We start from the raw sequence: 21,816 nt of genomic DNA on the forward strand, positions 1-21,816 counted from the left end.
TGGTGAATGTGTTCAATAGTGCGAGATATGCCGTGATGGCACTGTGTGAAACAATGATGAAAGGGTGTGAAGTGGAGGAGTGGGAGGGTGTGAAATGTGTAAGATCGGGCATGAATGGGTGAGGAAGATGCAAGGAAGGCGTTGCTTTGTTGATTAATAAGGTGTGGCGGAGTGGAATGAGAGATTACAAATGTGTCAACTCAAGATGTATGTATGCCATGTTCAAGACTGAGAAAGTGAAAGTGGAAGTCATTGTAGCATATGCACCGTGTGATGACAGGAGAGAGAGAGAGCGAGACAGGTTTTGGGATAAGCTGGATGAAGCAGTGGGAGAAATGCCCAGGAGCTACAAAGTGATCGTAATTGGCAATGAGAATGGAAGAGTAGGCACTGGTCCCAAGGATAACATAATGGGTTGTAATGGAATACTAGGAGAAAATGATAATGGGAAGCAACTGAAGGATATGTGCTAAGAGAGGAGGTTGTGCATTTGAACTTGTATTTCAAACACAAAGATGCACAGAAATATACATGGTATAAAGGGAATGGGGATCATGTTGAAAGTAGCCTGATTGATTACACGCTTGATGAGAGGTCAGTGCTGGGAATGGTTGCTGATACGAGGGCCATAAGAGGACGATGTGGAGGTCTGTCAGATCATATGATTGTGGTATGTAAGATCAAGCTGAGAGGAGAGAGGTGGACCAGGAGAGAGAGAGAGGGGCAGTCAGGGAGAAAGACTGAAAGTCAAGAAGCTGAGGATCAAAGAAATGGCAAATGAATATATAACCAAAATGGGAGAGGAGTTATAATCAGTGAACTGGAATGAAATTAATCTGGACAGCCTGTGGAATGCATATAGGGATTGCTTTGTTAGAAATGCTAAAGCAGTGTGTGGTTTGGCAGGAGTAAAAACAAAGAAGAAAGGTATGGCATGGTGGGATGAAGAGGTTAAGAGAACAGGGGGAGAAAAACAGGAAGAAGTGGCTACAATGGTTACAGGACAGGGGTTCAACTGAAATAAGAACTGAATATACTGAGAGCAACAACCATGTAAAGAGACTAGTGAAGTGGAAAAAGAAGGAGGTAAATAATGATCTAGGAAGATAAATGAATCCAAACTACTCTGAAGATAGGAAGTTATTCTGTAAAGAGGTGCAGAAATGTTGAAGTGACAGTGGAAAGAAATGTGGTGGTGTGAAAGATGTAGGTGGCAAATTATTAACCCATGGGGATGAAGTAAGGACCAAATGGAAAGAATATTTAAAAAGTTTTATAAATGAGAACAGAGAGAGCAGGGCCATTGTAAACAAGATTGATTTTGGGGATGTGCAGAGAACGAATGCAGTGCCAGGAAACGTGACCCTCGCACAGGTGAAGAGTGCTGTGAAGTAGCTGAAAAATGGGAAGGCAGCTAGGGTTGATGAGGTGTATAGAGAGATGATTAAATGTAGTGAACAACGAGGAAGAAGTTTTTTTTTTTTTTTTTTTAATGTGAGCAAGAAGGAACCAAAGGCCGCGGGCCCGCAATCATTGTTCTTTCCAAGAGAAAAACAAAATACAAGAGAGAGCCAAGTTCAAGATCCGATCATTTTGTGAAGCCTGGACACACTGCGTCTGAAAGACTGGAGATCATAGGAAGCAGGATATACAGACAGAGGGAGAAAGTTCCAGAGTTGACCTGTTGTATAAATGAAGGACTGGGAGTAACGGTTAACTTTTGCACTAGAGAGTTGGACAGAAAAGGGATGAGAGTTTGCTGCAAGACGGGTGCCACGCGCCCGTTGTAGAGGTGGAGGAATGCATGCAGACATTTCAGAGGAGCAGTGACCATTGAAGTGGCGATATAAAAGAGATAAAGATGCAACAATGTGGCGAAGAGACAAAGGTTGAAGGGAGTCAGTAAGAGGAGGAGAGTTAATGAGACAAAAAGCCTTTGACTCCACCCTACTGAGAAGAGGTGTATGTGGGGAGCCTCCCCACACATGAGAGTTGTACTCCGCACAGGGGCGGATGAAACCCCTGTATAGAGTCAACAATTGTGCAGGGGTAAAGAAGTAACGGAGTCGGCTTAGCACACCCAATCTCTTGGAAGCAGATTTTACAAGAGTTGTAATATGATCTTTCCAAGATAGGTCCCGAATAAATGAAACCCCATGCACATTCAAGGATGATGCAGGATTAAGCTGAATATTATTAAACGTTAGTAGATATACCTATGGAAGATTTTGTTGGGTTGATAGGTCTTTGATGCATTAAAAACAACCAGATTATTTCTACCCCAGTCAGAGATATGAGCCAAGTCAGACATTAGGCGTGCCATAGCCTCATCCCTTGTTTATTGAAGTAACTGCTGAGATGGATGTTGCAGGAACCAAATGGAAAGGTGAAGGGTGGAGTCATCAGCGTATGAGTGAATAGGGTTAGATGTACAGCTTAGAAGGTCATTGATGAATAAAAGGGAGAGTTGGTGATAGGACAGAGCCTTGAGGAACACCACTGTTGATAGATCAAGGAGAAAAACGATGGCTTGTTGGAAATGTGTAAGATGGCATGGATGAGTGAAACTGTGCCAGCAGAGTGAAAAAAGGCTGTGATTGTACCCCTGTACAAAAATAATTGTAAGCGAAGTGAGTGCAAGAATAATCGTGGCATAAGTTTATTGAGTATTGCAGGGATGGTATATGGAAGAATTATTATACAGAAAGTAAGAGAGATACCAGAAGTCCTAATAAGTGATGAACATTGTAGCTTTAGGAGTGGCAGAGGATGTGTGGATCAAATATCTGTAGTGAGACAGATAGTGGAGAAGGCTTAGGAGAAGGACTGTAAGTTGTTTATGGCATTCATGGATCTGGAAAAAGCATACGACAAAGTAGACAAAAAAGGACTGAGGAAGGTGTAGATAGTAAGCTGCTAGGTGCTGACAAGAGTTGTTATGAAGCTGGTGAAACATGTGTAAAGGTTAATGGGCATGTAAGTGAATGGTTCACGACTGGTGTGGGCATGTGACAAGGATGTGTGATGTCCCCATGGTTGTTCAATATCTATATATGGATGGGGTTATGAAAGATGGAAAAACATGAGTAATGGAGAGGAGGATGGCATTGGTAATGAATGGTGATGGATGGAATATCTCAAATTTGCTATATGCTGCTGATGCAGTACTACTTACAAATACTGGACAAGAACTTGGTAGGTTAGTGCAAAGTTTTGCTGATGTCTATAAGCGTCGTGCCCTGAGAGTAAATATACATCCTTTCGGGCTCTATGCTTGGCTGCCAAGTACAGTACTCCTGTTACCACCCCCTTCCCATTCCCTATGCATCCTTTTTTCTAACAGCAGCTTCTATTCCCTCATCCTCCCACCGCATTACCTCATGTCTTGGTGGGCCCTTTGTTCAGCCACAAACCAAATCAGTAATCCTGTGAGCTCTGCATTGCTCATTTACACTTCTGTCTATGGTCCCATGCTCAGCTACCACCCTACTCATCTCATTATAGAAGGCATCCATTGCACCTTGGCTTTCACCTTCCATACTTTCCTCCTGGGAACATGGGCCCTTTTCTTCACAAACCACGTCTTCATTATCATGTCATGTATCAGTACTTTGTGTTGCTGCACACACTCTTCGCCCCTGTAACCTTTACATCATTTACTTGTCTCCTATTGGCCTCCTGACCAGGAAATACAATGAACTGGCTACTATTACACCCACATTCATACATAGCCAGTCTACCCTCTCTTTTCCTAAAGCCTGTAATACACACAACCATGCTCATTGCTTCACCAAACCCTAGTATCCTCTCACCCTCTGCATTCCTCATACCATATGTGCATCCCCCATGAACACCTTCATATCCTTATGCAGCTGCACCCAAATGGCCATTAATATCTCTTTCCAAAACTAAAATTTCATCATCCTTCATGAGTGGGCAGCTATATATTATTTGACATGGGTGATCAACTTCTCTCGATCTACTGCTGGAAGGCTGCAATTCAATTTACATTTTTTTTTTTTTTCATCATCCAATCCTACGTTGCCCTATGACGAGCGTAAAAGCCTGGGGCTAGGCAAGTTGGTCCTGACATCTAAGATAAGAGTGACCAGCCTCACTCATCCCTAAGTGGCAATATGTGAGCAATAAACCCCAACCAACCCTTGGATATAAACCTTCATCGGCTGAATCCAACTGGAGCTCTGTAATTACTCACTAAACCACCAGGCACCAAAACTTGGTTATATGGTTACCACCCAGCGTAGTAAATGGTTTCCTCGTATATAGGAAACCATCTGGCTTGTCACTCAGTGCAGAGTCACCCACAGGCAGAAGGAAGAGGAAAGAATGAAGGAAAGAAAGACAGAAGAGGGAGTATAAAGTCACGCGTAGGCAGAAGGACGAGGAAAGAATTCAATTTACAGTAATCCCTCCAATATCCGATGTAATAGAGCAAAAGGCATGTCCGGATAGTGATCCTGTCCGGATATTGGGTCCCAGCCTCCTGGACTTGTACTTAAGGACCCTAACTCAGAAAAACACCTATACAACTCCCTCTGGACATGCATTGCACCTATTTAAGACTCAAATCACACCAATAAGGGACATAAAAGACTGAAATAAATGGAAAAGAACCATAAAATGAGGTTTTAGAGGTGAGTTTATACAATATTAAACATTCTGCCTACTTACAACAAGTCCCTGGCTCCTGGACTGGTTTGAACCGCCAGTTTGCAGTCCACAGTTAATCCTTTGCACTCTAAATTCTAATTTCTTAACACTGCACAACACTGTAAATTCCCGTATGTTCTAGTGGCGAGGTATTGCAGTTTATTCACTGTTTATTTACAAAAAACGAGCACCTGTGGCTTGCATTGCTATAAGCATCTGCTCTCAATCGGAGTTAGGTTGTGACTGTTGATGATGGCGGGGTAACAGAGTTGCCAGATCGCAATGGCCACATTACCAAACTCCTCAATTTTCATTACCAATTTTAACTTTCATTACCAAATTTGTAAAGCTAGCATCTATTCTTCACTAATTATATACACAAGTGGAAATACATGTAATCATTCTTCTTATAATTAACAGCATGTTGATTATTATCACGCTATACAGGCTACCAAACTAATCAGAGAGAGCAAACAATCCACCATCTCCATCCTGTGTATCCTCATACATGTGAAAAATCCATTTGGTATTGTATTATTCTGACTGATTACCAAACGAATTTTTCATTACCAAATTGGCCCACATTTGGTAATGAAAAATACCAAATGGCAACCCTGACAGGGGAGGGGGGAGGGGGGAGGAAGGAAGGGTGAAGGGATCATGGTGTAACAGCTGTTCGGCGCCATATGGCAATTTCAAATTACGAGTGGGAAAAAAAGTCAGATTTTTTTGATTTTCTTGTGTTTTTTGGCCCATTTTGGGAATACTGGATCCCGGGACAAAAATGTCTGGTTATTGGGGATGTCTGGAAAATGGGCATCTGGATATTACAGGGATTACAGTACTATAATTTCCTGCGATCTGAAAGACTATTTCCTCCCCTTATCCTAAGCTCTCTCTTGGCACTGAAAGACAGCAAGATAAAAAAAAAATTATGACTACAGGTAAAGATGGGGAAATGATGGATGACCAAGAAATCGAGTAAAGAGAGAGTTGATATTGAATGATGAAAACCAAAATGACTGGGCAGTTTTATAAAATCAAGCAAACCTTGATGAATGGTAGACAAGATGAAGTCCTGTGCCTGGGATGCTGAGACTCTCCTGGACAACTTGAGATTCCGTGAGAATAGCTGAACGTTCTGGGCAGCCACCCTGGAAGCCGTGCTTCCAAGTGGCTAAGACCACTGGCTTGAGGGCATCATAGTTGTGGTCAGGACAAGGAAAAGGTGGTGGAGGGGGAACTACTTCAGCCATTGTCATCACTATGGTGTTTGTCACTACAATCTGAAAAGTGTGTTTTATCTTCAGTTGCAACATTTATCACTCATAAAATTATGGAAGAGGTTACAGAAGGACCTCTCACATTTAGTACAATCAACATACACAGCATACCTAAATTTAAGATTTGGCGGCTAGATTATGCATTCTTAATCTGGCAATGTTGTTCTCCTCTGTTACTCTATTTATCTATCTATTTATATGTACACCCATGAACCAAAGTTCCGACATCTCCCTGGCTGGTAAGGAGTCGAGGCCAAGGCTGATGAAAAGCTGAAAGATTGAACAGACTGGCACTGCAAATTGGTAACGAGTTTATATCTCACACTTTACAAGTACAGTACAGTATAAGCCCTGCAATCAAAGAAGACAAGTACTACAGGGATTATGTTTCTAAACTTCAACTTATTATTTGTCTGGATAATATAGGCATATATGCAGTTAGGGTAACATATTACCAAAATATGTGAAAAACATGGTTAGGATTTGACACAAGTATGGTTTATATTACATGTTAGGATTGACGTAATGTGTTGGTAGAGCTAGAAATAATCTCTTTGTTTACAAACAAAGCACAACACCAATCAGAAAGAAATGAAAAGTTTGTCATGTAAATGCACTGTTGCAGCAATACTTATAGCAGTATGATATTCTCACAGAAAGTAAAATAGCATATTTTAAAATATTATCATACTGTAATCAACCCTGCAAATGAGGTAAGTAGGGTGGTATCCCAGGAACAGGTCCCAGCTGTATACCGGGTGGCTTGTCTGTCTGTCCATCCCCCAAATTACTCCTAGACCGTTTGACGGATTTTCACAAAAATTTCCAGCCATGTTCAGTTCGCCTATATATATATATATATATATATATATATATATATATATATTTATATATATACTGTATATATCAGTGGTTGGTGGGGGTGCTCATCATCCACTCACTCAATGTAGTGCTGCTTTCGGGTGTCTGCCCTGTCCTCTCCTCCGTCCCTCTTTCCTTCCATCTTCTTCTATCTTTCTTTACCTCATTCTTTCCTCGTCCTTCTGCCTACGGGTGACTTTACACTCCCTCTTCTGTCTTTTATTTCTTCATTCTTTCCTCTTTCTTCTGCCTATGGGTGATTCTACACTGAGTGACAAGCCAAATGGCTTCCTGTACACCAGGAAACTATTTACTATGCTGGGTGGTAACCATATAACCAAATTTTGGCACCTGGTGGTTTAGTGGGTAATTATTGTGCTCCAATCGGATTGAGCTGGTGAAGGTTTATATCCAAGGAGTGTCTATCTATCTATTGCCAGATGCCATAATCCCTTAAGGGGTGGACATTTGACTTTATTGCTCACGTAATGCCACTCAGGGATGAGTGAGGTTGGTCACTCATCTTAAATGTCAGGACCAACTGCCTAGCCCCGGGCTCCTATGCTCCTTATGGGGCAACATAGGATTGGATGATGGATGGATGGATGGATATATATATATATAAATATATAAGGTACTGTATACTGCTGGACCCCTTCTCTCTGAGTTAGCCCAACCACTGATTGTGTAGCCTACCATGGTGCTTCAAATATAATGGATATTTGAAGCTGCAGTTCAGCATTTCTACAGGATTTTCACTCATTTGTCACAACATGGTAATTTTAATTCACTCTACCTATCACATGCATGAAAAAAAAAGTCATTCAGATGCACATTACATAGACAATAGCAATAAACCTTCCCTGCTCTGTTTGTATCATTCTCTTCGAAAATTCCAGCTGTGAAGTGTGAAGCACAACCTCAGAGTCTTGTTATCAATCTGCTAAGCTAGTGTGTCTGATCGCTTAGCCTATCATTAGCCTTGGCTTCGACTTACTACCAACCAAGGGGGTGTCGGAACTTTGATTCGTGGGTGTACCTTGCTAATGCATTATCTCTTCTTGAGAACTTCTCCACAGAGGTGTTAATTAAAAAAAAAAAAATCTCAAAAGTCATTTTGTCATAGCACATTTCTAGTTCTCTTAACCACCCTTCTTCCTCTACCACCTTTCTCTAAATGTCTTCCCCTTGTAACATCACCTCATATCTTACTTTCAAACACTCTGTCTTTCTGTTCAAATGTCCTTATAGTCTCTCTGTTTCTTTGCTTCCATTCAAACACAATATCTTTTGCTCTTTCACTTACAATACTACCACATACTCCACCTACAAGGTTTCACAGCCATAGGTACCAGTAATAATTAAACTGAATAATGGAGTTCTTGCGCCAAATGTCAAAGACCAGCAGTAAATAATAACCGGTGCACAAGCAATAACCCTCAGCTCCTCCTTAACTTCCCTGCCAATGGAATCCTTTTCCAAGTCACAAGTCAAGTTCCTGATCACTCTTTTTCCATGCATGTTCTCTCTCCTACCTCACCATCATATACTTTCATACTTACGCTTGCTCATCCGACCTCTTGTAAAATTACTGACTTCCTTAATGAAATGAGAGTATCGTTAAGTCTTTGTTTTGTTGATTTTGAAAAGGCTTTTGATAGTGTTTCGAGAGAGACTATGGGGAAGATCATGAGACATTATGGAATACCAGAGGAGTTTGTGAGGGTCATTATGAACATGCATGAGGACACATTTTGTAAAGTGATGGTTGATGGTTGTCTGAGTGATTTGTTTGAAGTCAAGTCCGGAGTAATTCAAGGTGGTGTTCTATCGCGTAGCAGAGAGGAAAAGTTTGAATGTAATGGAGATGAGATGTCTGAGGAGTATGTGTGGAGTGACGCGTATGGATCGGGTGCGAAATGATGAAGTGCGAAGGAGAACTGGAGTTGTTCGGGAGATGGCTGGTAGAGTTGAGCAGAGGGTGTTGCAATGGTTTGGGCATATGGAGAGAATGGTTAATGAGCGATTGGTGAAAAAGATAACTAGATCTGATGTGAGAGGTGTAAGGCTGAGAGGAAGACCACGAATAAGATGGATGGACAGTGTGAAGAGAGCGCTGGATGCGAGAGGGATGTCTGTTGAGCAAGGAAGAGTGGCTGTGCGTGACAGAAATAAATGGAGAGAAATTGTGAATGAATAAGTGATGACGCAGCCCTGAGGGGATATTCTCCCGCATTTGGTCTGATCAGCTAGTCAGGTCAGGTGCGGGTAAGGGGATGGGTCTGTTATGATGTGGCAGGGGTAAACCAGTTCTGCTGTCGGGCCCTGCTGCGGATGTCACTGATTGCATTGCCCAGTTGACCCTTGTGCGGTGTGGTGCGGTGAGGATCTGTCCGTTCTCCCCTTTGGGGCTAAGATGCGAATGAATGTGTTTGAATGGATGAGTAAATGGAGAGTGAGTCGTCCTGTCTCGGCTACCTCCCTTTCCTTGGGGGAAGCAGCCTAGGTATATAGATAGATAGATAGATTGGTCATTGATTACATTATGAAACGCACTGGAACAGAAACCGGTGCAGGTATACTTTGGGGAGAGAACAGGAAACTTTTGGATTTAGATTATGCAGATGATATAGTTTTGATTTGTGATGGGCCAGAAGAGATGCAGAGAGTGTTGGACTGTTTGGTGAGTGAAGGTCGCAAGGTGGGTTTGGTTATTAATTGTGGAAAAACTGAAATAATCATTATGAATATGGAAAATGCGCAGGAATGTGTAATTGGAGGTATGGTTGTAAAGCAAGTTGATAGGTTTAAATATTTAGGTACTTATTTAGCCAAGGATGGTTCTTTGAACTTTGAATTCGAGGAAATGTTAAAGAAGGCTAATCAGGCAATAGGAATGCTTAAAAATATTTGGAATAATAACAATTTTTCTGTGCATACAAAAATCAAACTTTATAAGGTAATGGTTAGGAGTATCTTAATTTATGGACACGAGTCTTGGTACAGCACAGTGACTATGGAAAATAAATTCTTGGTGTTTGAAAACAAAGCACTTAGAAGAATATTAGGAGTAAAGTGGTGGGAAAGGATACCAAATAGTAGAATTAAAGAAATAACGGGAGTGCAGCCGGTCGATGAATATGTTAGGTTCTCACGATGGAAGTGGCTAGGACATGTGTATAGGAGACAGGGAATAGTACGAGGTACACCAGGGTGGGTGGCACTTGGTAGGAGAGGTAGAGAAAGGCCAAAAGAGACGTGGGTGAGGACAATGAGACGGGAAGCTGGAGATGAGTGTTGGGGAGATCTTGAGGAGTTAGCACAAGATAGGATGTGGTGGTGTGAGTTCATCGAGGCCCTATGCATCCCCGAGGGTGCCACAGGAAATGATTGATTGATTGATCCTTAAAAAGCTCAATCCCTATTCTGATTTGACAGTTAAAATTATTGCCTCTGCATACTTCATAAAGTGTGTCCTGCAATGTGCCAAACTACAAGGAGGGATTCCTGAGTTAACTTTGAATATTAACCCTTTCATACACAGGGGCCCGGTGAAGAATCCAACCGCTCACAATCTTTCAACACAGGATTCGTCCAAGAGAAATCCAACAGCTCACACTCTTTTGATTCAGGATTTGTCCAAGTGAAATAAACCGCTCACACTCTTTTGACGTAGGTTGAGTCCAACCATGTAATTTGCTGTATTTTTTTTTCACAATAATTTGTTGTTTGTTCTTCCTCTATCCATCCATCATCCAATCCTACATTGCCCCATGAGGAGCGTAGGAGCCTGGGGCTAAGCAGTTGGTCCTGACATTTAAGATGAGAGTGGCCAGCCTCACTCATCCTGAGTGGCATTACATGAGCAATCAACCCCAACCACTTCTTGGATATAAACCTTCACCGACTCAATCCGATTGAAGTGCAATAATTACTCACTAAACCACCAGGCGCCAAAATTTGGTTATATGGTTACCACCCAGCACAGTAAATGGTTTCCTGGTGTACAGGAAACCATTTGGCTTGTCACTCAGTGTAGAGTCACCCACAGGCAGAAGGAAGAGGAAAGCATGAAGGAAAGAAAGACAGAAGAGGTAGTATAAAGTTACCCACAGGCAGAAGGACAAGAAAAAAATGATGTAAAGGAAGACGGAAGAGGATGGAAGGAATGGAGAGAGGAGAGGAAAGGGCAGACACCTGACAGCAGCACTACACTGAGTGAGTGGATGATGAGCGCCCCCACCTACCACAATTGATCTTCCTAATAAATGGAAAAAAATAAATAAATAAATAAAAAATGGAATTAACATATTGTATCAGTCACTTATTTATTCAATGCACATTTACTCAGACATAAAAACATTTTGGCAATGATTATAGAATATTATAGAGCATTTATCTGCAATCCATTCCATAAAAAATGACACTTCTAACTATACTAGAAAAATTTTTATAGCGTACGAAATAACAATAGTCGTTCATCATGCCTGGCCACTCTGAGTGAACCGTTTCCTGTCATTTCATTCTCACCCGCCCAGACCTCATGTTCCCCGCATTCCTCACTCAGTGATTTGTGCGGCATCGAAAAATGATTACAATCATTTTATTCCCCTGCCCTAATTGTTAACTGTATTGTTATGAAACTGATACATGTTACAAATGAATGAATGACCTTCCCAATGGATGAAAAAAAAAATAAATAAAGGATATAAAACACCATACTTTATCATTCAGTAACGTATTCATTTACTCACTGACATATACTCATATACAGTACTTACACACTGTATATATGTATGAGGGTGTTGTGGTACCGACTTTTTTTTTTTTTTTTTTTTTTTAAATAACAGAACGGAGGAAGGAAAAACAAATGGAGAAAAAAAATAATCCATACACCAGATTACTGGTGTCCTCTGTTCATAAAATATCTGTAACAGTTAGACTTGAACAGTTGTAGGATGAAATTTGGAGGAAAACAACTCTGGGGAAGCGAGTTCCAGAGAGATGCAGTTCGGGGAATGAAAGAATTCTGATAGGCAGAAGTTCTGCAATATGGTTGAGTGACATTCCAGTCATGAGCGCTACCAGATGCCCGTGTAGCACGAGGGAAGGCATGGAGAGGTGGCACCATGGACGCAACTTCGTCTGAGCATTTGCCAAAAAAATATCTGTAAAATAATGCAAGGGAGGCAACATTCCTTCTTACTTGCAGGGGAGGTAGTTTATATGTAATGGCAGGGTTGTTAATGATTCTAACAGCTTTATTCTGAATTTTGTCTAGTTGTCTTAATGCAACCTCTCCACAACCATTCCACAAGGGTGAGCAATATTCAAGCTGAGAGCGCACATGACTCTTATAAATTATAGCTAACTGCTCATCGGCGAAGAAGTTACGGACTCTGTACAATAATCCAAGTTTCTTTGAGGCGGTTTTAGCAAGTGATCTGACATGAGAGGTCCAGCTGAGGGCACTGTTAAGTGAGACACCAAGAATTTCAATACTTTTGGAGATGGGAACATTAGTAGCACTGAAGGTAATGTACGAATCTGGCAATATCTGTCTATTAGTAAACTGTATATATTTAGTTTTACTAGCATTAAAAGAGACAAAGTTGTTTTGTCCCCATTCACTGATTGTAGATAGATCTTGATTTATGGAGATGGCTGTATTGAGTTGAGAGGTAGAGATATAAGACATTGTAAATGGATGTCTGAGTGTGAATGAACTATGTAGTGTTGAGTCATCTGCATATGAGTGAATGGGATTGTGAGTGACAGATAAGAGATCATTAATATGAACCAGAAATAGGGTTGGCGCCAGAACTGATCCCTGCGGCACGCCGGCGTTAACTGAGTGGAAATTCGAATATACATCATCTACTTTTACTCTTATTTTCCTGTCACTAAGATAAGAAGAAATCAAAGGAACAAAAGACGTTAGTCCATAGCAAGGGAGTTTGGACAGCAGGGAACGGTGCCATACTCTATCAAAAGCTTTACAGATATCAAGAGCTACTGCATGAGTTTCTCCAAAAAGATCAATTGATTGATGGATGGTATGAGTTAAGAGATTGAGTATGTCAATGGTGGATCTTTCGTGGCAAAAACCGTATTGTCTATCATTAATTAATTTGTTGGATTCAAGATGTTTAACAATATGCTTATTAATTAAAGTTTCAAATACCTTACCAAGAGAAGATGTGATAGCTATTGGTCTGTAATTGGAGGGGTCAGACGAACTTCCTTTCTTCGGAACTGGGTGGATATTGGCTTCTTTCCATGAATTTGGGAATAAAGAAGTACGTATGCATAGTCTGAATAATTTAGCTAGGACAGAGGCAAGTTCAGGGGAACACTTTTTCAAAACAATTGGCGGAATTCCATCTGGACCTGGAGCTTTGTTGGTAGGTAAATTGTCTAGGATGGATTTTACAAATCTTGTCTGTATTTTAAGTGGGGCAATTTCGGGAGAATCAAGTTCCAGTACTGAGACATTCTGGCTGGTATCATCTATGGTAGAGTTTCTTGCAAAGGTACTAGCAAAGATATCTGCTTTCCCACGTGGGTCATTTGTAATATTGCCATCTGAAGATTTTAGTGGGGGAATGGAAGATGACTTGTTAAAGTTATTATTGAAAGAATTAAGAGTTGACCAGAATATTCTATTGTCATTAGGGTTGTTAAGTAGTTTTGATGCTTGCTTTTGAAGAAAGTTTGATTTAGATAGATTTAATACAGCTTTTGCATGATTTCTAGCAATTTTAAATTGGGAGAGTGATTCAGGTGTTTTTGATTTTAAGTAAGAGTTATATGCTAATGACTTTTGGGCTGTTGCTCTGGCACAATTGCCATCAAACCATTTTGGAGAGTTTGATCTTTTAGTGAATTGTTGACTTGGTATGAATAAATCCATACCAGCTAGTATTAAGTCACAAATGTGGGACTGGGTAGAATTGGGATCACTAGAGAAGAAAGACTGCCATGGAACATCAGCAAGATAATTTCTAAATCCATCCCAGTCTGCCCTGTCAAAGTGCCATTGGGTCACCCTGACAGGTTCGGAAGGGGGAGGTGTAGGAGGGGGCTGAAACATGGAATATGGGTGTAGCAGAGAGGAAAAGTTTGAATGTAATGGAGATGAGATGTCTGAGGAGTATGTGTGGAGTGACGCGTATGGATTGAGTGCGAAATGATGAAGTGCGAAGGAGAACTGGAGTTGTTCGGGAGATGGCTGGTAGAGCTGAGCAGAGGGTGTTGCAATGGTTTGGGCATATGGAGAGAATGGATAATGAGCGATTGGTGAAAAAGATAACTAGATCTGATGTGAGAGGTGTAAGGCTGAGAGGAAGACCACGAATAGGATAGATGGACAGTGTGAAGAGAGCGCTGGATGCGAGAGGGATGTCTGTTGAGCAAGGAAGAGTGGCTGTGCGTGACAGAAATAAATGGAGAGAAATTGTGAATGAATAAGTGATGATGCAGCCCTGAGAGGATATTCTCCCGCATTTGGTCTGATCAGCTAGTCAGGTCAGGTGCGGGTAAAGGGATGGGTCTGTTATGATGTGGCAGGGGTAAACCAGTTCTGCTGTCGGGCCCTGCTGCGGATGTCACTGATTGCATTGCGCAGTTGACCCTTGTGCGGTGTGATGCGGTGAGGATCTGTCCGTTCTTCCCTTTGGGGCTAAGATGCGAATGAATGTGTTTGAAAGGATGAGTAAATGGAGAGTGAGTCGTCCTGTCTCGGCTACCTCCCTTTCCTTGGGGGAAGCAGCCTAGGTATATAGATAGATAGATAGATATATGTCAGTGAGTAAATGAATACATTACTGAACGATAAAGTATGGTGTTTTATATCCTTTTATTTATTTATTTATTTTTTTTCATTCATTAGGAAGATCATTTATTCATTTGTAACATGTATCAGTTTCATAACAATACAGCTAAAAATTAGGGCAGGGGAATGAAATGATTGTAACCATTTTTTGATGCCGCACAAATCACTGAGTGAGGAATGTGTGGAGCGTGAGGTCTGGGCAGGCAAGAATGAACTGATAGGAAACAGTTCACTCAGAGCGGCGAGGCATGATGAACAACTATTGTTATTCCGTATGCCATAAAAAATGTTCTAGTATAGCTAGAAGTGCCATTTTTTAACGAAATGGATCACACATAAATGCTCTACAATATTCAATACTCAGTGCCGAAATGTTTAAATGTCTGTGAGTAAATGAGCACTGAATAGATAAGTGAATAATACAAAATGGTAATTCCTTTTTTAATTTTTTTTTTCATTCATTAGGAAGATCATTCATTAATTCATAACATAAACCAGTTTCAAAACAATACAGTTAAAGGCAGGGGAATGAAATGATTGAAATCAGTTTCTGATACTGCACAAATCGCTGAGTGAGGAGTGTGGGGAGCATGGAGTCTGGGCTGGCGAGAGACGGTCACTCAGTACTTGGAAGTGGTTGGACTCAGGATGCCTTGAAAAAGTGCGAGAGGGTTAATGTGACAACATCAAGGGTCCAAGTCTCAACTGTTATGGGGCTACAAGTACTGATTACCTTACGAGTGAATAACTGGTACAAGTGACACCATTTTTGCCCATTAGGTCTTCAGTACTTGTAGGTCTGTAAAAACTGAGAAATGGACTCATGTTGATATAACATTTATAACCAAAAATTATTCCAAGAATCACCTTCTGAAGATTGGCAAACATTTCACAGGACACTGTTTATACTGTGACTTGAAATTAATAAATTTGTACTTTCTTCTCTCAAAAACTAATAGTGTACTTTGTACTTTTAGCCAAGTAAACCTTCAGTTGATTCCAACGAACATCATAAATTTTTTTTTACCATTTACTAATTTGCTTTTCATTATCTGCCAATAATGTAATACATAATCAATACACAAACAATTTAACTTAGTTAAAATTCATCACACATTTATTTTTCTTGCAGCTGAAGCTCTCAAGTTTATACAATAATTAGAAATTCACATTTCATATTCACAAACAATGATTAAAGATCAAAGCAGTTGTCTAATCACCCCTCTTTCCAGCAGATGTCTTTATTTTCTTTAAAATCCTTGCTATTATAATTATATACTGAATTATACTTCCAAATGACTAAAAATACTTACTTTCTTTAAACAGCCCATTTCTCATTTTGCACTCATTTTTATCTTATTCTGATTTCTCAGAAACCTACCTGGGTGAGCTGTTAGATAAATGTATCCAGGCTACTATTAAAGCTGTCCTCTTCCTCATCCATCTGTATCATTAGCATACTAGTTTCAATTTTTACTTCCCCACACGTTCATTCTGTTCTAACACTGCCCTCAGTCTTCAGACAGACCTGTTTCAGCATCCTATATACACTTCCATTCCAGAATTTCCTAATACACTTACAGTTTGTCTGACTGCCACCAGATTGTTATCCTAGCTGGGAAGAACTCCTTTACAGAGAAGAGTCAAAATCCTCGAGAAAATAAAAATACAGTAGACTATCAATTATCACTACATTTCCCACCATATGTCATTATCCATCAAACTAAATGGCTGAATTTTCCCTGGGAAACCCCCAAATCGAAATGCATGCCATTCATCTCTTCACCCAAACACTATCCTGGCAGCTTTACAGTACTGTACAATGATATTTTATCGTGAATATTTCAGTATTTAACACCTTCGCCATGAGCTTATCTTCCCACCAGTACTATATCCAAGTAGTAGCATGAGGAGCTAGGAAGCTTTAGACAACCCTCTGCTATCTGCATAATAATGCACTGGCTTTTGACATCCTGGGTACATCCTTGTATATTCCTACTGTCTAGAAATGATGTACAGGGTGCATCATTGTGGTGAAGAGGTTAGGATGTTTCTCTATGTTTGAACAATTATACAGTAAAGGTATAGAGTTTTACAGGGAGTTAGACCCCCCTTAGGGTGAACTACTACACCATCCATCAGTATGTCACTATCTGACATCTCCTTGGCCACAATACAATGGAAAATTGAGAGTACTGTTAACAAAGCTTCCTTTAAAATTTTTTTTATTCACCATCTCGACCTCTTTTCTCACCACTGGATGGGTTGGAAAGTTACCAGAGCAAAAGCAGCTCTCTCCTCAACTTATCAATGGTTGATACTGTGTGTTTCTATCACTCTACACTTACCCTGGAGTATGGACTTATTTGGGGTAAGAGTGCCTCAAACTCTTCCTATGCTGTACCAATGCCAAGGATGATTTTTTTTTTTTCTACTCTGGACCCCATACATCTAGGATCCCAGATGAAAGAGCTCTTTTTTTTCAAAGTGAAAATAAATAAATATAGCTAACCATGTTTCACACAACCTTCTTTCCGATCGTTAGTATGGGTTCCGTCAGGGACGCTCCACTGGCGATCTTCTCACCTACCTTTCAGACTCCTGGTCATCCTCCTTTCGGGACTTTGGCAAAAGCTTTGCCATTGCACTTGACATCTCAAAGGCTTTCGATCGAGTCTGGCATAAATCTTTAATTTCCAAATTGCCCTCCTACGGTTTCTATCCTTCTATCTGTGCCTTCATCGTTAGCTTCCTTTCTGGTCGTTCTATAGCCGCTGTTGTAGATGGCCATCGTTCTTCTCCTAGATCTATCAACAGTGGTGTTCCTCAGGGCTCTGTCCTATCACCAACTCTCTTCCTTTTATTCATCAATAATCTTCTAAGCTGTACATCTAACCCTATCCACTCATACGCTGATGACTCCATCCTTCACCTTTCCATTCGGTTCCCGCAACGCCCATCTCAGCAGTTACTTCAACAAGCAAGGGATGAGGCTATGGCACACCTAATGTCTGACTTGGCTCGTATCTCTGACTGGGGTAAAAATAATATGGTTGTTTTTAATGCATCTAAGACTCAGTTCTTACACATATCAACCCGACAAAATCTTCCACAGGTATACCCACTAATGTTTAATAATGGAGAGCCGCCATTAGGTGACCAAGGCCGACACATGCAAGCATGTTGGAGCCTTTAAAAACGAAAACGAAAACGAAGCTTAATCCTGCATCATCCTTGAACATGCTTGGGGTTTCATTTACTCTGGACTTATCTTGGAAAGATCATATTACATCTCTTGTAAAATCTTATTTAGCCAAGGATGGTTCTTTGAACTTTGAATTCGAGGAAAGGTTAAAGAAGGCTAATCAGGCAATGGGAATGCTTAAAAATATTTGGAATAATAACAATTTCTCTGTGCATACAAAAATCAAACTTTATAAGGTAATGGTTAGGAGTATCTTAATTTATGGACATGAGTCTTGGTACAGCACAGTGACTATGGAAAATAAATTCTTGGTGTTTGAAAATAAAGCACTTAGAAGAATATTAGGAGTTAAGTGGTGGGAAAGGATACCAAATAGTAGAATTAGAGAAATAACGGGAGTGCAGCCGATCGATGAGTATGTTAGATTCTCACGATGGAAGTGGCTAGGACATGTGTATAGGAGACAGGGAATAGTACGAGGTACACCAGGGTGGGTGGCACCTGGTAGGAGAGGTAGAGGAAGGCCAAAAGAGACGTGGGTGAGGACAATGAGACGGGAAGCTGGAGATGAGTGTTGGGGAGATCTTGAGGAGTTAGCACAAGATAGGATGTGGTGGTGTGAGTTCATCGAGGCCCTATGCATCCCCGAGGGTGCCACAGGAAATGATTGATTGTAAAATCTGCTTCCAAGAGATTGGGTGTGCTAAGCCGACTCCGTTCTTTCTTTACCCCTGCACAACTGTTGACTCTATACAGGGGTTTTATCCGCCCCTATGTGGAGTACAACTCTCATGTGTGGGGAGGCTCCCCACATACAGCTCTTCTCAATAGGGTGGAGTCAAAGGCTTTTCGTCTCATTAACTCTCCTCCTCTTACCGACTCCCTTCTGTCTCTTCGCCGCACTGTTGCATCTTTATCTCTTTTCTATCGCTACTTTAATGGTCACTGCTCCTCTGAACTGTCTGCTTGCATTCCTCCACCTCTATGACGGGCGCATAGCACCTGTCTGGCAGCAAACTCTCATCCCTTTTCTGTCCAACTCTCTAATGCAAGAGTTAACCGTTACTCCCAGTCTTTCATTTATGCAACAGGTCAACTCTGGAACTGTCTCCCTCTGTCTGTATTTCCTGCTGCCTATGATCTCCAGTCTTTTAAACGCAGTGTGTCCAGGCATCTCAAAGTGATCGGATCTTGAATTTGGCTCTCTATTGTATTTTGTTTTTCTCTTGGAGGGAACTGTTACTGCGGGCTCATGGCCTTTGGTTCCTTCTTCCTCGCATTAAAAAAAAAAAAAAAAAAAAAAAGCTGAGGTGTTTAGTTTTAGGTAACTGTATTACAAAACTGGAAACATTACAGAAGATAAATTCATCACATGCTATCGAAAAGAAAAGTCTGCATTATATTTTTTGAACCTTATCTGATGAGGTCTAACTGCCTGGTTTAACTTCTTTGACAGGATCACTTACTAAGCTAGTGTATGACTCTAAGCATCTGTCGCAAAAATGTCTTAGAATCATGTCTTAGTTTTTCAGGTGTATCTCAAACTACCATGACAACCTTTACTGTGGCCACCAAGCAGCTGAAAACTTACCTGTCTGCACTGCTTTTGCTTCATACATAAATAAAAATGACTTGATGCCTCTTAGACTTAGGGAATCCCCATGCTGGGGTTGGCTATGATACAGATGATGTTTTCCATTTACTGGAAGCTAAACCAATTTCTATGACCAGCAAATTACTTTCCAATAAATGCCTGAAACTGTTGGAAAAAGGAAATTTGAGATATGTTAGTGCCCCTCCCTGGAAAACAACTAACTAAAAAGACAAACAAGAAGCCTCGGACAAGGACTGACCAAAAGATGACGACCAAGGACCGGACAAAGGAGATGGTAATCGGAACGTGGAATGAAAGAGGTGCGAATGATGAGGTGAAAGAGAGAGAGATTGTCCAGGTGCTTGAGGGTGCGAAAGTTGATGTATGTGGAATAACTGACACTAAATGAAGAGGTGAGAGGGTGAGAGAATGGGAGTATGGATGGGGTATATGTGCAGGAGCTGAGAATGAGAGGGCAAAAGAAGAAGTGTGTGTTGTGAGTAAAAGATGGAAGAAGAACAAAAGAGAGTATGGATCAGTTGGGTCAAGGATTGTGTGGGTAAGATTGAATATAAATGTGGGCGATTGTGTGCGTGTATGTGCCAACGCAAGATCATGCATGCAGAATAAGAGAAGAGTTCTGGACAAATGTGGAAGTGTCCATGGAAAAGTTTGGAAGGAATGTGAGAGTGTTTTTGATTGGTGATATGAATGATAAAGTAGGGAATGTGAAGGTGGATGGAATAGTTGGTGAGTGGGGTGTGCCTGCTGAGACAGATGAGAATGGAAGTGCGTTAGTGGACATTTGTGCTGGGAGGGGGTTGGTGATAACCAATACCCTCTTCAGGCACAAAATGATACACAGGTATACATGGCGAGTGATGAGAAGGGTGGGTGGTGAACTGAATGAAAGGAAGGCAATGACTGATTATGTGTGTGTAGATGACAGGATACAAAGACGTGTAATGGATGCAAGAGCTTATACAGTTTGGGGGAGTGGACTTTCTGACCACTAATTGGTGGTGGCCAAAATCAAGATATAAATACGATGGAGTAATAGAAGAAGGGAAGGACGGGAAGAAGGAATATTTGCAAGGAGAGTGGAAAGGTTACATGAGGATGAGAAAAAGGCAGAATATAAGAGAGAAGTGGAGGAACGATTGGGCAAATATGAATTGGAGCAGATGGGGAACGTGGAAGGTGTGTGCAGGATATTCACAGAAGAAATATGTGCAGCATGTGATGTGGTGTGTGGGATGAAGAGAAGACGGAGGGGGGTGCAAGGAACAGTGTAGTGGAATGAAGAGGTGAGACAGGCTGTGGCACAAAAGAAGAAAGCATATAATGAATGGATGAGAAATAGGGGCATGGAAGAAGTTGAGAGATGGAAGAGAGAGTTATATGTAGAAAGAAAGAGAGAGGTAAAAAGATTAGTGAGAGAGTAAGAAGAGAGTGGATGAGGAAGGAATTTGAGTGTAAAGTGGAAGGACTGTAAGAAAATGTTCTGGAAAGAGATGAAGAGAGTAAGACAGGGTGGAAGTGAAGTTAGCAGGGGAGTGAAAGATAAAAATGGTAGACTACTAGTGGAGAAGGGAGAAAAAGTGAGCAGATGGAGAGAACACTTTAGGGAACTGTTGAACATAGAGGATGGAAGTGATGCGAGTATAAGTGGCTGGGGAATGGCTGCGAGAAGGAGAGAGGTGAGAAGACAGGAAGAAATCAGTAGGACAGAAGTTGTGGAAGCAATGAAGAAAGTTAAATTGGGGAAAGCCCCAGGAGTTGATGGAGTGTGTGGTGAAATGTTGAAGCATGGGGGAGAGATAGTAGTAGAAAGGAAGTGGAAGATGTGCAGATTGGGCTGGGAGGAAGGTAGAGTTCCGGAGGATTGGAAGTCAGGTATAATTATTCCCTTGTACAAAGGAAAAGGGGGAAAAAAAAGTGTGTGGTAATCATACGGGCATTTGTCTTCTTAGTATAATAGGAAAAGTGCATGATAGGATACTTATTGACAGAGTTAGGGAAAAAACAGAGGAATTAGTTGGAGAAGAACAGGAAGGCTTTAGGAAGGGAAGAGGTTGTGTAGATCAGATATTCATTCTTAGATCCTTAATAGAAAAGTTTCTAGAGAAAGGAAAGAAGTTGTATGCAGATTTCATGTTTTTGGAGAAAGCATATGACAGGGTGGATAGACAAGGATTGTGGAAAGTATTAAGAATATATGGAGTAGATGGGAAGTTGTTGAATGCTGTGAAGAGTATGTATGATGGTACTAAGGCTGAAGTGCGTGTGGATGGTGAACTGAATGAATTTTTCTCTTTGAAGGTTGGGTTGAAACAGCGATGTGTCATGTCTCCATGGTTGTTCAATC

The 21,816-nt window shown here is 41.0% G+C and overlaps 1 protein-coding gene across 1 annotated transcript in view; it reads right to left on the reverse strand.

Annotated features, from left to right (window-relative positions):
• The window catches only part of LOC145393992 (teneurin-m-like), an 839,265-nt gene that overhangs the window by 157,867 nt on the left and 659,582 nt on the right, over positions 1-21,816 (reverse strand). Inside the window, exon 15 of the mRNA XM_080267963.1 lies at positions 5,722-5,957. Coding sequence (XP_080124089.1) covers positions 5,722-5,957 — 236 coding nt within the window. The remainder of the gene's footprint in view (positions 1-5,721; positions 5,958-21,816) is intronic.

Source organism: Coenobita brevimanus, chromosome 26 (genome assembly GCF_032717465.1).
Source record: "Coenobita brevimanus isolate Jiangsu-jjx chromosome 26, ASM3271746v2, whole genome shotgun sequence".
Taxonomy (NCBI): domain Eukaryota; kingdom Metazoa; phylum Arthropoda; class Malacostraca; order Decapoda; family Coenobitidae; genus Coenobita; species Coenobita brevimanus.